At 45.5% G+C, this 12849-nt stretch overlaps 1 protein-coding gene across 44 annotated transcripts in view; it reads left to right on the plus strand.

Annotated features, from left to right (window-relative positions):
• Positions 1-12849, plus strand: part of EPB41 (erythrocyte membrane protein band 4.1) — a 95037-nt gene that overhangs the window by 57500 nt on the left and 24688 nt on the right. For 15 of the 44 annotated variants that reach the window (XM_041479197.1, XM_041479177.1, XM_041479180.1 and 12 more), the window contains 11 exons: positions 556-643; positions 1178-1330; positions 2113-2210; positions 2546-2718; positions 4257-4373; positions 5618-5746; positions 6949-7053; positions 8540-8745; positions 10479-10535; positions 10650-10694; positions 11455-11517. In XM_041479197.1, the coding sequence (XP_041335131.1) occupies positions 556-643; positions 1178-1330; positions 2113-2210; positions 2546-2718; positions 4257-4373; positions 5618-5746; positions 6949-7053; positions 8540-8745; positions 10479-10535; positions 10650-10694; positions 11455-11517 (1234 nt within the window). The remainder of the gene's footprint in view (positions 1-555; positions 644-1177; positions 1331-2112; positions 2211-2545; positions 2719-4256; positions 4374-5617; positions 5747-6948; positions 7054-8539; positions 8746-10478; positions 10536-10649; positions 10695-11454; positions 11518-12849) is intronic. The other 29 variants (XM_041479199.1, XM_041479218.1, XM_041479213.1 and 26 more) reach the window with 14 other exon arrangements.

Raw genomic sequence — 12849 nt, forward strand, 5'->3', positions numbered from 1 at the left:
GTTAATGTACCTCATACACCAGAAATGTATTAACAGGGACACTTCAATAACGTTGATAATGGCCTCCATTATCAGGATGTCTTTGTTAAATTGTGCCCCTCCTGCAGACAGGGCACCATCTGTTCTCAGAAAACCCCTCATTCATCTGGTTCCCGGGTTGGAATCTCTGCTGAGTGGTTTCAGCTGTCCGTGTGTTTGGTTGGAGAACAATAGCTGGGTTTGGGGATGTCTGTGGGGAATAGGACCTGTCACCTTTTGCTCAGTTGCGTTTCTTCTGCTGAATCAAGTTTTGTCCCCTCACTGCTCTTCCTCACTTCCTTCTCTAGTGCCTTTACAGCTTCACAGGAATAAAGTGCAGCCATGTTATTGGGATGTCTCAAAGCACAAATTTGGGCAGTAAGAGTGATTTCATAATTCATTATCTGGGCACAGATTTTTTTATGTTGAAAGCAAAAGAAAATCTATTCAAAATGGAAAATGGATTTCATGAAGTCTGATCTGTCTCCTCTTAAAAGCAACAGTTTTGAGAATACTGATCCCTTTCTTTTTCTGCAGATCCATGACTCCAGCCCAAGCAGACCTGGAATTTCTTGAGAATGCAAAAAAGCTGTCTATGTATGGAGTTGACCTTCACCAAGCCAAGGTGAGCCAGCGTGTGTGCACCTACTGGTGGATTTTGTAATTTGATTATCATTCCCTTGCAGGAGCAAGTTTACCTGTTTTGGGAAGCTCCTTTGGAAAGAGAGGAAGTATGGAAATACTGACATATAACAGGAATGCCTCAGGCATTCCTGCAAGAGAAGTGATTGTTTGTGGTTGCTTATCATTTATATGTCACAGGAAACTTTCCAAAGCTCCTCATATAGACAGGTCTTCTCTGAGTAGCTTAGAATACAATATGTATTCCCTGCCACATGAGCCTCCGTGCTCCAGGAAATGCAGGATGGGCTCTTGATGAGCCTTTTGGGCAACCAGCAGAACAGGAGAGATCAGGAGGAGGGAGGAGGTTGTCAGGAAAAGTGTGAAAGAAAAGGAAGAGTGGCCATGGATCTGAGAGTTGGAATCCGGGTGGTGGGGAGATGAATTTATGGGACGACCAGAGAGATAATTTGGAAGGCAGCTGTTGACATGAAGCTCATAAACCTGACACTGCTCAAATCCTCATCTGCATTCCCAGGACTTGGAAGGAGTGGATATCACTCTGGGAGTCTGTTCCAGTGGCCTTCTTGTTTACAAAGATAAACTGAGAATCAACCGCTTCCCATGGCCCAAAGTCCTGAAGATTTCCTACAAACGCAGCAGCTTCTTCATAAAGATTCGGCCAGGGGAGGTACGACTGGCTCCTGTGGGCCCCTGTCATCCTCTGTTTCCTTGGGATCCTCACGGTGTGTGTGTCCCTGGAACCGAGGGGGGTGCGGTCAGGCTCTCTCTGCAGGAGCGTTTGACATCGGGGTGTCTGATCCCCCCTGAAGCTCCAAGCCAGCTGGTGACAGTGCAACAACGTGTCATCCAGCACCACCTCCTGGCATCACTGGGTATTCCCAGCATCCGGGGAAAGGCATGGGAGGTTGACAGATGAAATTGGGGCAGAACTAACTCATTTTTTTGAAACGGAGCAAGACAATGCTCTTTGTCTTGCTTGCATTCAAAGAAAATAATTAAAAATTAGAATTAGCTTTTCATCTAAGTGCAGGAAGCAGGGAATGGGTGCATTGGTGCTGCCTCTCATGAAAATCCCTGGAGCAGCAGCCTGGTTACATCAGGGAGAGAGGCTACAGTAGGGATCCACCTCTTTCCTCTTCTTCCTTCTTCTCCTGCTTTGACTGCCATGACCCAGCCTGGTAGGGAGCTCAGTGTTAGACCTCAGCCCACAGCTGGGCAGTATGACAGGGGGGATAAACCCACAGCACGTTGCTCTGCAAAACCCTGTGCATCCTGAGGGATGCCTGGGCTAATGGCCAAGCCCTCTCTTTCCTCTGACCTGAGGTCCTGCTGCACATTTTGGAGCAAGTTCAGCAGTTTATGCCACAGCAGACCAGGGTGGTGGGCTGGGGACTGGGCTCCTACCACATTTATTTCCTGCTATACCTAAATAACTTATGCTTTCCACAGCAAGAGCAGTATGAAAGTACAATTGGGTTCAAGCTACCAAGTTACCGGGCAGCAAAGAAGCTCTGGAAAGTATGTGTTGAACATCACACCTTCTTCAGGTGGGTTTTCTGAACAGTAGCCTCACCCTGAGTAACTTAGCGCTTGAATTTAACTATTGAAAATGAACATTGTTCCTTAGCTTTTCGGAAAAATGGGAGAGAAATGGTTTCAGGGACAGTAGGTGTTTATTTTGCAGAAAATTTTCAAGTGAGTTCTGCTTTGTAAGACCCATAAGACAGAGATCTTTGGGTCACGTAGCTGTGCGACACCATTAGTATGTGCATTTCCTTGGCCAAGTGGATGCAAGAGATTCCTTTAATTTCTATTTCAATTCTTCTTCACATGCCCCTTCCTGGCTTTGGAGTTGTGATATTTAAACATGTGTGTCTTTCAGGCTGACTTCCACTGAGGCCATCCCGAAGAGCAGGTTCCTGGCACTGGGCTCCAAATTCCGCTACAGTGGCCGGACGCAGGCACAGACGCGGCAGGCGAGCGCCCTGATCGACCGACCCGCGCCCCAGTTCGAGCGCACGGCCAGCAAGAGGGCGTCCAGGAGCCTCGATGGAGGTGAGTCAGTCCTTGCTGCATCTTCTTTCTCCCTTACCCCAGGATGCTGAAGTACTCCTTTAGGAACACCTGGATTCCCTGCTGTACAAAAACGCAGGCTTAAGTTGTCACTGCAGTACAAGACCTTGTTCCTGCCCCTTACGTGTTTAGGAGTTATGTGCCTGTAGTGAGACTGAATTGGTGCTCAGTTGGTTAGAGCAGGGTACTGATAACACCACAGGAATGGGTTTGTTCCCCATATTGGCCATTCACTTAATGGTGAAAGTTAGACTCTGTGATCCTTATGGAACCCTTCCAGCTCAGGGTACTCTGTGATTCTCTGATTCTGAGTTGGACTCAGTGATCCTTGTGGGTTCCTTCCAACTCAGAAAATTCTGATTCATCACACAACCTTCATTCACATCAACAAAACCACACAACCAAACGAAAAATTCCCCCAACACAGAACAAAAGTGGACAATTTGCACCTAATCCACCCCTTTTCCTTTCACCACAATTACAACAAGAATTCCTCATGATCATTCTGCTCTCTAACATTGCTCAGTACTTTTGCCCATTACCTCTCCCAGTTTTTATCCTTATCTCAACATCACAGCGCTGTGAGGGCTGTTATGGTTAAATGAGCTGCATCTCAGCCAGACCCAATACAGAAATGCAAACCAAGGGTGGTCCCAGCAGAACTGACTGATGAAAAGAATTTAGGTAGGTGCTGAAGGCTTATGGCTAAGTTCTGCTTGTAAAGGTATTTCTTCATTTGATCTCAAAGCATTTTCCTTTAGAAAATCAGAAATTAAGCCATTCTGTTTGTTTTGATTAATATGACTTCTTAAATTCTGTAGTTTTACGTGAGGGGGAGATTTTTTGCCATGATAGAAACTTTTTCAGTGTCTCTTAAAGTGATGCTCAGGTTGGAGTTGAGGTGTGTCAGTCAGATGGGCTCATCCCCGAGATTTTTAAAATAAATTGATTGCAGCAGAAGAGATGAGGCATGGAAAAGGGAGTGCCTAAGTTTGGTCCACATGGTCTGTATCACAGGGTATTAAGACCCAGGGAAAGAGGAGCATCCCTGTGCACCACGGACACCTGCCTGATGGAGCAGGGACCGTGTTGCTTTGATCCCTGGGTTTGTGTTGTAGCCTGGGGGGACCAGGGCTGCTCAGCACCCCGTGGCCAGCAGCAGCCAGGCTGTCCCTTCTTCTGGGCTCAATGGCATTCTGAGCCTGGGTTTTATATTGTGGAGCTGGAGGGAAGGGATGGTTCAAGCTCCATAAGGCAGCAAAGCCACATTCCAGCCTCCCTGCAGTCTGTGCATGCCAGATTCCTCAGGCATGGTGCACAGCAGCGAGGGAGCCAGTGCTGCTGGTTGCCTGTTGACCATGCCATTATGACTCCAGCTGAGTAGAGAAATTGCAGCTGCAGTGCTACACCTGGATGTCAGGTCTGGGAGAAGAACAGCCTGGGAATGTGACACTCCTGCCCCCTTGACATCTGCGCCTTTGCCGTGCGGGCGGTCGTTAACGTGTGCCCCGTTTCTTCAGCTAAACGTGCGACTCAAAAGGTTGAGTTCAGAGCCATAGAGGAAGAAAAGCAGAAGGAGGTGGTGTTGGTTGAGGTTCCTGAACCAAAACCTGTGGATCAGATCCGAGAGAAGCCAGGTATAGCTGTGGTGGTGGCTAAAACTCTCTGCAGTGCCTTTCCTGTCCTCTACATGCTTGTTCCTGACAATTTCCAATTTTCACCAAATCTGGTGGCTTTCTTTCTTCATTTCTTTGCAAGAAGAGTTTCCCAGTGAGAAGAGACACAGCCCAGCTCTGGAAGACTCCTTAAATTTCCACCTTGCACCTCATTAGACTGCAGTTCTTGTGGGGAGGTGGGGAAAAGGTGCTGGCACTTGAGAACTGTCTTGTTAAATGTGGGTAGTTTTGTATATATGGATTTAAAAACTTTAGGTTTTCAAGTTTTGATCTTGAAACTTGTCATGAAGCTTCTGAAATTCTTCATCCCAGAACCTCCTTGCCATTTTGGGTTGGGTGTTTTTGGTGTTTGAGAAATGCTACCCGTTTTCCTCTGTGGAGTTTATATTTCTCTTAGAATAGGTACTGTTAATAAATGTGAATGTCCTTAAGAGGTGTCTAGGTACGACAGCATATTTGAATACTCATAAGTGTATCACAGCAGCAGTGTTGCAAATATTTGCAGTGTTCATGTCTTGGATAGTGACCACCTGTAGTGTGTTAGGGCTGGAGATAATTCATATGCAAATGCTTTGGGTATCCTCCTACCACCCAGAATTTTTTGAACTGCATGACTGCTTTTCTAGTATCTAGATCAAGTTTTCATGAAGTGTGGCAAACTTCCTCTCCATGGGCATTCCTTGAATCCTCACTAATCTCTTTCCCCACCAGCATCTCCTGGTGGGGAAAACCCAGTGCTGTAAAAGCAGAAGGTGGGGAATTTCAGACACCAGGGTAGATTTGAAGTTGATCACTCGAGTGCTTTTAATTAAAACTGCTAGGTTTTGGATAGCTTTTTTTGTCTGGATGTGTTTTTCCTGGATTTTGCCAGCCAGCACCTGCTTCACTCCAGACTTTGCAGGCAGAGCCCTTCCTAGTTCCATGCTCAAGAACTGTTCATGTGTCCCACGTCTCCTTTCCTGGGCAAGGAGCCCATAGAGCTTATTTTTGTGTTCTTTCCTCCTCTCATCCAATACACTGTTGGGTCTGACAGCACTAAAAGGATTGACACACAGTTCCATGGTGGAAAATGACTATTGAGCTGCCTGCAAACCTCCTTGCTGCTCCTGTCTGCTGAGAAGGATCTCTTCACTCCTTGCTGTGGTGACCATCGTGTGTTTGTGTGGGTCCTCAACCCCCATTAACACCTGCAAACCTCTTTCTAGCCAAACACACTCTTGAAACTTTTGAAATGAAACCCATTGCAGAGGAGGAAGAGGAGGAGGAGAAGGTAGAGGTCGTTAAGGTTCCTGTTGTCAAGCCAAAGTCAGTGGAGCTGGTGCAGCCGTGGTCAGGTACAGCTGCAGTGGTGTTTGGTGGCAGTGGCTTCTGTGCTGATGCTGCTGGGGTAAAGTGATGCAGTGCTGTAGGACAGAGGTTACACTGGTTGTGGTGGTGTTTGTTGGCACTAAAATCACTCCTGGCTTTGCCGTGTGCTGCTTTTCAGGTGTTCACTGGGTGCAGTGAGAGGCTGCCATGCCCTGGCTGTGTGTGGAAATGAGTGTGCAGTGCCTCTTAAAACTCCTCCCATACTTCCCTTCTTGTGAGGTTTGTTCCCCTGAGCTGCAGGAGCATACAGTGCCTGTAAATCAGGTTATGAGATCTGGGACTGCTGGAGGTCACCTATATTCCACTTTATTTCTTCACTAGGGAGCTGTTACTTGCCTAGTTGGGGAAGAATGTCAGAGCAACATTGTTGCTGCAGACAGATCCATATTAATCATAATTAAAAGTAGAGTTGATTATTTGTTGCAGGAAGAGGAGTTTGAAGCCATAGAGGGAGGTAACTGGGAACATCACATGTTTCCTTGATTGCTATGAAAACCACTGGAGAAACGGTCATGGCCCCAAGGCTGCCAGAGCTCCAGGAACATTTGGACCATGCTTTCAGGCATGGGGTTGTTGAGATGTTCTGTGCAGGACCAGGAATCGGACTCAATGATCCCTGTGGGTGTTTTCCACCTCAGCAGATTCCGTGATTCCACGTGATGTGTGGCAGCAGATGAGACACCAGCTGGTGTCAGACCTGAGCACATCCAAGGCTCTCCTGCTGTAGCTGCCCCTTCTCATCCACTTCCTGCTTTCCCTCATCCTGGCTTTTCTGCTCCCAGTAGGGACTGTTGGTGAGGTGATGGCCATGGTGATGGTGATCAGTCATAGAATGCTGGAATGGTTTGGCTTGCAAGGCACCTTAAAAATCATCCAGTTCCAACCTATGTTTTATAGTTTCTCAGTGCTTTTTACTGTGTTTAAATCATGTGTTAAAATAGTCAAAGGCAGTTAATCACGAAAATGGAACTAAAATATAGTTCTGGTAGCCCAGAACTCATTGTTGGATGGCACAGGAGAAGCTTGGTGTCTGTTACCATTTTTCCTGCATGTCTTGATACTCTGGGAGAGCAGCAAGAGAGATGGCCCTGCGGATTTACTGGTGGCAATATTTCCTTTGCTGCTTCCTCTTTAAGGTGGCATTTTAACACATCCATAACTTTTTTAGCCAAACGTGATCTTGGCAGTATTGAGATAAGCCCAATTGAAGAGGAGGAGGAGGAAGAGAAAATGATGATGGTGAGAGAACTAGAGCCGTTGCCGAAGGAGTCAGGTACCACAGCAATGACAGCTTTGCACTCCCAGCATCCTCCTCATCCCGGCCATCCCTGCCATCTCACCTCTGTACAACCTTCCCAGCAGCTGTCACTGCTTCCATGACATGAATACACTGGGACGCAGCACCGATTGTCCTTTGAAGAGGATAACACAGAAATGAACTGTCTGGGTCACAGAAATGAACTGCTGTGCCAAGGAGCAGGAGTGGAGCTGGCAGTGGTGGGGTGGGTTTTAAGGTTGTTTACAAGAAGATGTGGTGTCCAGGAGTTTGTCTTGAAAATGTCATTCCAATCTCTGGAAATTCAGAAATTTTTAAAAAAAAATCTTTTTTTGCCTCCACCTTGTACATTTTGGCCACATAGACACCTTATTCTCTCTATGTTTTATTAAGACACAGATGAGATGTTGTTTCCTTTTCAGTACAACAGGAATTCTTACTAAGGAGTTGCTTGAAATTACAATTTTTATTCTAAAAGCAATATTTCTGGGAGTGACTGGCTGGACATGAGTGATGTCATGTTGGCTGGAATATGATTCACAGTATAGTCCTGCTGCAAACTGTGATTTTGGGAATGTGAGACCACATCAAAGATATTTTTTTGTGTGACAGGGTATCTTTTTGGTGAAACATCCCTAAAAACCAACATCAGGAGAACCAAATAGCTTATTATATACCTAGGTTCACACAGGAAATCAATTTGGGCTTGCTTTGTCACACAGCTTTGGCTTGACTTGGGGTTGGGCAACTACCTGGCAAATGAAGAATTGAAGGAAAGGAGTAGGCAGTTGATTTTGTGTGGAGTGTTTGTATTTACAACTGTCATCCTCTGAAAAGATGATTTTTGGCAGCATGCTGTTCATTTCTGCACTGTCACTGGCCTGGAGGTGCTGGATATCTTCCCAGTGTGCTGCCTTGAGATATCCAGCTCGGACACAAGCCTGCCTTGAAACCCACCGGGAAGTTGCTGAGAAGTTTGCTAGAGCAATGCTTGTTGATTATTTTTTTGGTGGGGGGGTGAAAGCCTATGTTTTTCTTCCAGAAGCCATCTGTTTCTGTGTGAGGAGATGCCCATGAGTACAGAACTCCTCACACTGTGTCTTTTCTAGTGTCTTTTGCATTGGAATGGAGTCCGTGTCAGTTGTGTGTGAAGGACCCAGAAATTCATGGCACAATGTCAAAAATAGATTTGCCTTTCTGGTGTGGCTTCTCTGCAGAGTACAAGCTTGCTTTCTGAAAACCATCTGGTATGGGGTTTTATTTGATTTTATTTTAAACCATAAGGAAAATAATCTCAACTCTCCTGTACTAAATGCACAAGCTGCTTTGCTCAACATCTTTATTTCTTTTCCCTTTTTTTTCATCCTCCTCCTCCTTCTCCCTGTCTTTTTAAATGACAGCACTGTAATTTGGAAAGACTTTGTGCAGTCCTTTGAGAAGTTACCTGCTCTGAACCTTGTCCCTGTCTGTCCCCCATCCTCAGCAGTGGCTGTGATAACCCCAGAGCGGAGTCCCCGGCCTACCTCAGCCCCGGCCATTGCTCAAAGCCACCCTGCAGAGCCAGCCCCAGCTAAGTCCACCGTGAAGGACGTGGCCACATCTAAAGTAGGGAAGGAAACAGCAAAATCTGATGTGAGACGTGAAGAATTTTCACTGGAGAAACCCCAGGAGCCAGTGGATGCCTCAAAGGTGGGTCAGAGCGGAGTCTCTTGGGAAGAGCTGGGCTGGAGCATCACTCAAGAAAGTCACCCCAAAGCAGCAGCTCTGTCCTGGGAGATGAGGGGTTTATCCCAAACAGGGGTCTGTGTGCCAGGGAAATCCCAGCTGTGACTGGGATTGGGTGGAAGAAGGAGCTCCAGGGCAGTTGGGTGTTGCTGGTTGTAGTCAAAGCAAGTGCAGACTGCTGATAGATGGTTAAAAGCACTGGCAAGAGCTGCATGTGATCATGGAACTAGAGTTCAGAGCTCAGCCATGGCCAGGCTGTGCCCCCTGATTCCTGGTATGACAGCAGAAGGGAATTCCAGTGAAATCAGTGATAATGGATCTGTTCTGCAGCCCAGCGCCAGAATGTTTTTCACCTTGATAGGCTTTTGCTGGGAGAGCTGGTAATACAGTGCTGCAAACTGGACTAAAACTTAAGTTGAAAATGGCACTGGTGAGACTTTGGGTAGTTTATTGTTTAAATTCAGTACTTTTAACCATTATTTGATCTTTCTGCAAATGTCTGAGTTCTTTGCTGGGTTTGATATGTGTGCGCTGTTCTAATAAGTTGAAATAATGTGCAAAATTATTGCTGATATTACAGTGTCCTTAATATTCAGCAGATATTACTGAATTATTGAAACCTTGCAGTGGTGCAGCAGAAGTGTTTGCCTTGAGACACAGTTTTCACATTACTCCAAAATTTAGCTGTTCTCAGCATTGCTGGAGCCATATAATTCTAAACATCGGGTCTTGTGTGAGCATCTCCAGGGAAGATTCCTATTAATTAAGGTTTGGAGATGGAGGTGAAGAAAGGGCAGTTGCTTCAAAAAATTCCATGGCCTGCGTGAACAGTAATTTTTAAATGAAACTGCTGAAGGGAACTTCAGGTTGGCACTGTGGGGTGGGAGTCAGACCACAGAGATGCTGCCCTGCTGTTACTGTCCAGCTGCTCCCCCTCCCTCATGTTACACTGAGAACGAGGAAATTTTACTTATCCCATCTTACTTATTACAGGCTTTTTCCTAAATGCTTAAACATTGGATTTTTTCCCCTTTAAACATTGATGTGAGAGGAAAATGTGGATTTGAATGTACTAAATTTACTGTTTCTCCAATGGAGCTGCATCACTTCTTTTAACGCCCACTGATGCTTTTGCATTCAGAGTACTTGGTAATCTAGTTTCCCTAAAATACTTCCCTTAGAGTGTTAAGACAATCTTGGCTCTCTACTTATAGACAGGAGAGAACCTAATTTGTGATGTTAGGCTTGGTTTTGTAGCTATGCCTCTTCTTACTACCTCCTCCAACATAACACCTGCGATACAACCAATGATTTCTAGTTTTGAGAAGGTCTGTGTTAATTTGAGCATGTTGCTTTGTTTGGATTTTCACTGAGAGATCCAGCTGCAAATGCCATTTGGAAACATTGCCTGACTAGCCTAATGCAAGTGGGAAGCCCTTCTTCAGAAGCACTGGAGAGCACTGGTTTCAAATACAAATAATTCTCAAGCTGGAGGAATTATTTAACATGCTGTTGACTAACAAAGTGCTGGGGAGCTGCTGTGTCATTAACCCCTGCCCAGGGCTGCATGTTGGTTTTTGCATGTTCCCCCAGCACTTCAAAACCAACTCTATGCAGCTGTGTTTGGAAACTATGTGGTTTCTTGAAACAAATCTACTAACAAGAAATGTTTTTACCAATTTATTTCTTAAATGTAGGTGAGGAAAACACACACTGAGGTCACAGTCCCCATCACGAATGGTGCCCAGCCCCAGGTTTGTGCTAATAATTCAGTTTAGGTTGCTCACTTTTTTTTTTTTCCCAAGGTTCAACGTAGTTAAATGAACCAACAACTCTTTTTTTTTTTTTTTTTTATCACTGCGCAACAGCAGCAGCCTGCAGAAAAAGAGGAAGAGCTGATAAGAATGAGGAAGGTTAGCCATTTTACCCTTTCACTGGCCAAATTTGCCATATCATTCATGCATCTGTGACCTGTTTAAAAAGACAGTGCTCCAATTTCTTCATGGACTTTGGGTTGGGGTGTTGGTTTTCTTTAAACTATCAAATACTTGATTGGAAAATTAGTAGCTTTTTGTCCCACAGACAACCTCATTGCTGAAATTATGCATGTTGAATGTTCAAGAGAAACACATGTGGTTTGATTTATGAAATTTCTTCTCTGTAACAATCTTAGTTAGAAACTAAATGTAGCCTGCATTGCAGGAAATGCAAAACAAAAATCAGGAGAAAGCTTCTTTGGTATTGATTAAGTAATAGGGAAATATCCAAGATGGGAAAGTGGTTAAGGTGCAGTTGCTGTGCACATTGGGACCTCGTAAAATTCCCCCAAGGCAGTGCAGCCTCAAACTCAGAGGTGGGCCTGCATCTCTCAGGAATGTGGTGTGGTGACTGTTCAAGGCTTCCACAGAAAACCAGGAATTGTCTCTTTGTGGCCAGAGCCAAGGCCCCCTGGGAGCTGTCTCTTTAAAGGACTCATTGCATCTCCCATTCTCCATGAACCAGACCCCCATTTCCAGTGGGAATTCCCACCCCATGCTGCCACAGTGCTGCACTCCCAACGCTGAGTTAACTTTTTAATTTGCCGATTTATCGATCCCACAAGACCAACGTTTTAATTTTTTGTGCTTTTTGTTTTGTTTTGTTTTGTTTCCCCCTTTTCTTTCATTTTCACAGAAGAGATCAAAGAGGCTAGATGGTGAAAACATTTATATCAGGCATAGCAATTTAATGTTGGAGGTTTGTATGAACTTGAAGCTTTTTTTGAGTTGCATTTGCTAAACCTGCATCTGCGCTGAACTTCTTCCTCTTCTGCTGCTGCCTTTGTTTTTGCATGCTCTTGCATGAAAGACCTTTTGATTTTATTTGATTTTCTAATTATGCTTCTGCATGGTGACGGTAAACATGATGATGTGCAGGCCTTCTTCCTTCTTCCTCTTCTGACTTTCATTCTCTCATACCTCCCCAAAATACATGATTGGCAGTGCTCAGATCTGCTCTGGGACCTGCTGGCTGCTCAGAGGGTCATGAATTGTAGTGCTGGGCTCACTGACCAGTTTTTCACTGCTTGAAACAAATTATTTTGCTGGTGAAAAAGCCAGTCTGTGAAAATACAAAATTCAGGATAAGGTGCAGGTGAAGTTGGGGCAGATTGCCCAGAGCAGCTGTGGCTGCCGCTGGATCCCTGGAAGTGTCCCAAGGCCAGATTGGACGGAGTTTGGAGCCACCGGGGACAGTGGAAGGTGTCCCTGCCCAGGGCAGGGGGAGAATGGGGTGGGCTTTAAGTTCCCTTCCAACCCAAACCATTCCAGGATTCTGTGAAATTGTCACCTCTGTGGTGTCCAGGCCACCACAATGTCCATGTTGCTTCAGGCAGGAGGGATCTTTTTGGATGCTGCAGTGGTGTTTACAGCTTTTCCATCCTCTTCCCAGCCCTTTTTGGCCTTGCAGCACCTCACCACCCCTGGAGCCCATCCTGCCTCAGTGCCAGGTCCCTCTGGATCTGATAGAGAGGCTCAGTGATCCCGGCTCATCCTTCCACATTACAGCTCCTCTCTTTCTATTTGGGAGCCCTTTCCACTTGTTTTCACCTAAGCTCAGTCTCAGAACAGACCATGCCAATCATATATTTTATTTTCTTTAATACACTCTGTTATGGGAGATGTTTTGTGGCTTCTGATACTCTTGTCCTGTGTTACGTGTTTCTACTTGCAGCACCAGCAACTCATAGAGTTTCCCTGGTGATATCTCTTGAAAGTGGAGTGTACTAACTGCCTTCTCATCAGAATGTTCAAAGTTTTGAGCTTCTGTGTGGGTTTCTTGGGGTTTGTTATTTTTTTGTTTTGGTTTTTTGGCTTTTTTTTACTGCTACAACATCAAGTTTTGAGTGACAAGTGAAGGGTCTGCACGTGATAGGCAGAGTTCGGCTGCTGCCAGAGCGTACTGAAGACCATGCCTGTTGCTTTTTCACCCAATTCAAACAGCTCAAATTCCCCAACCCCAAACACAGCTTGGTCATTGCTTCTAACCTCTTTTTTCGCACCAGTGCAATACTTGACTCCAAACCCTTTC

Source organism: Pyrgilauda ruficollis, unplaced genomic scaffold (genome assembly GCF_017590135.1).
Source record: "Pyrgilauda ruficollis isolate IOZ18807 unplaced genomic scaffold, ASM1759013v1 scaffold48, whole genome shotgun sequence".
Classification (NCBI taxonomy): Eukaryota; Metazoa; Chordata; class Aves; order Passeriformes; family Passeridae; genus Pyrgilauda; species Pyrgilauda ruficollis.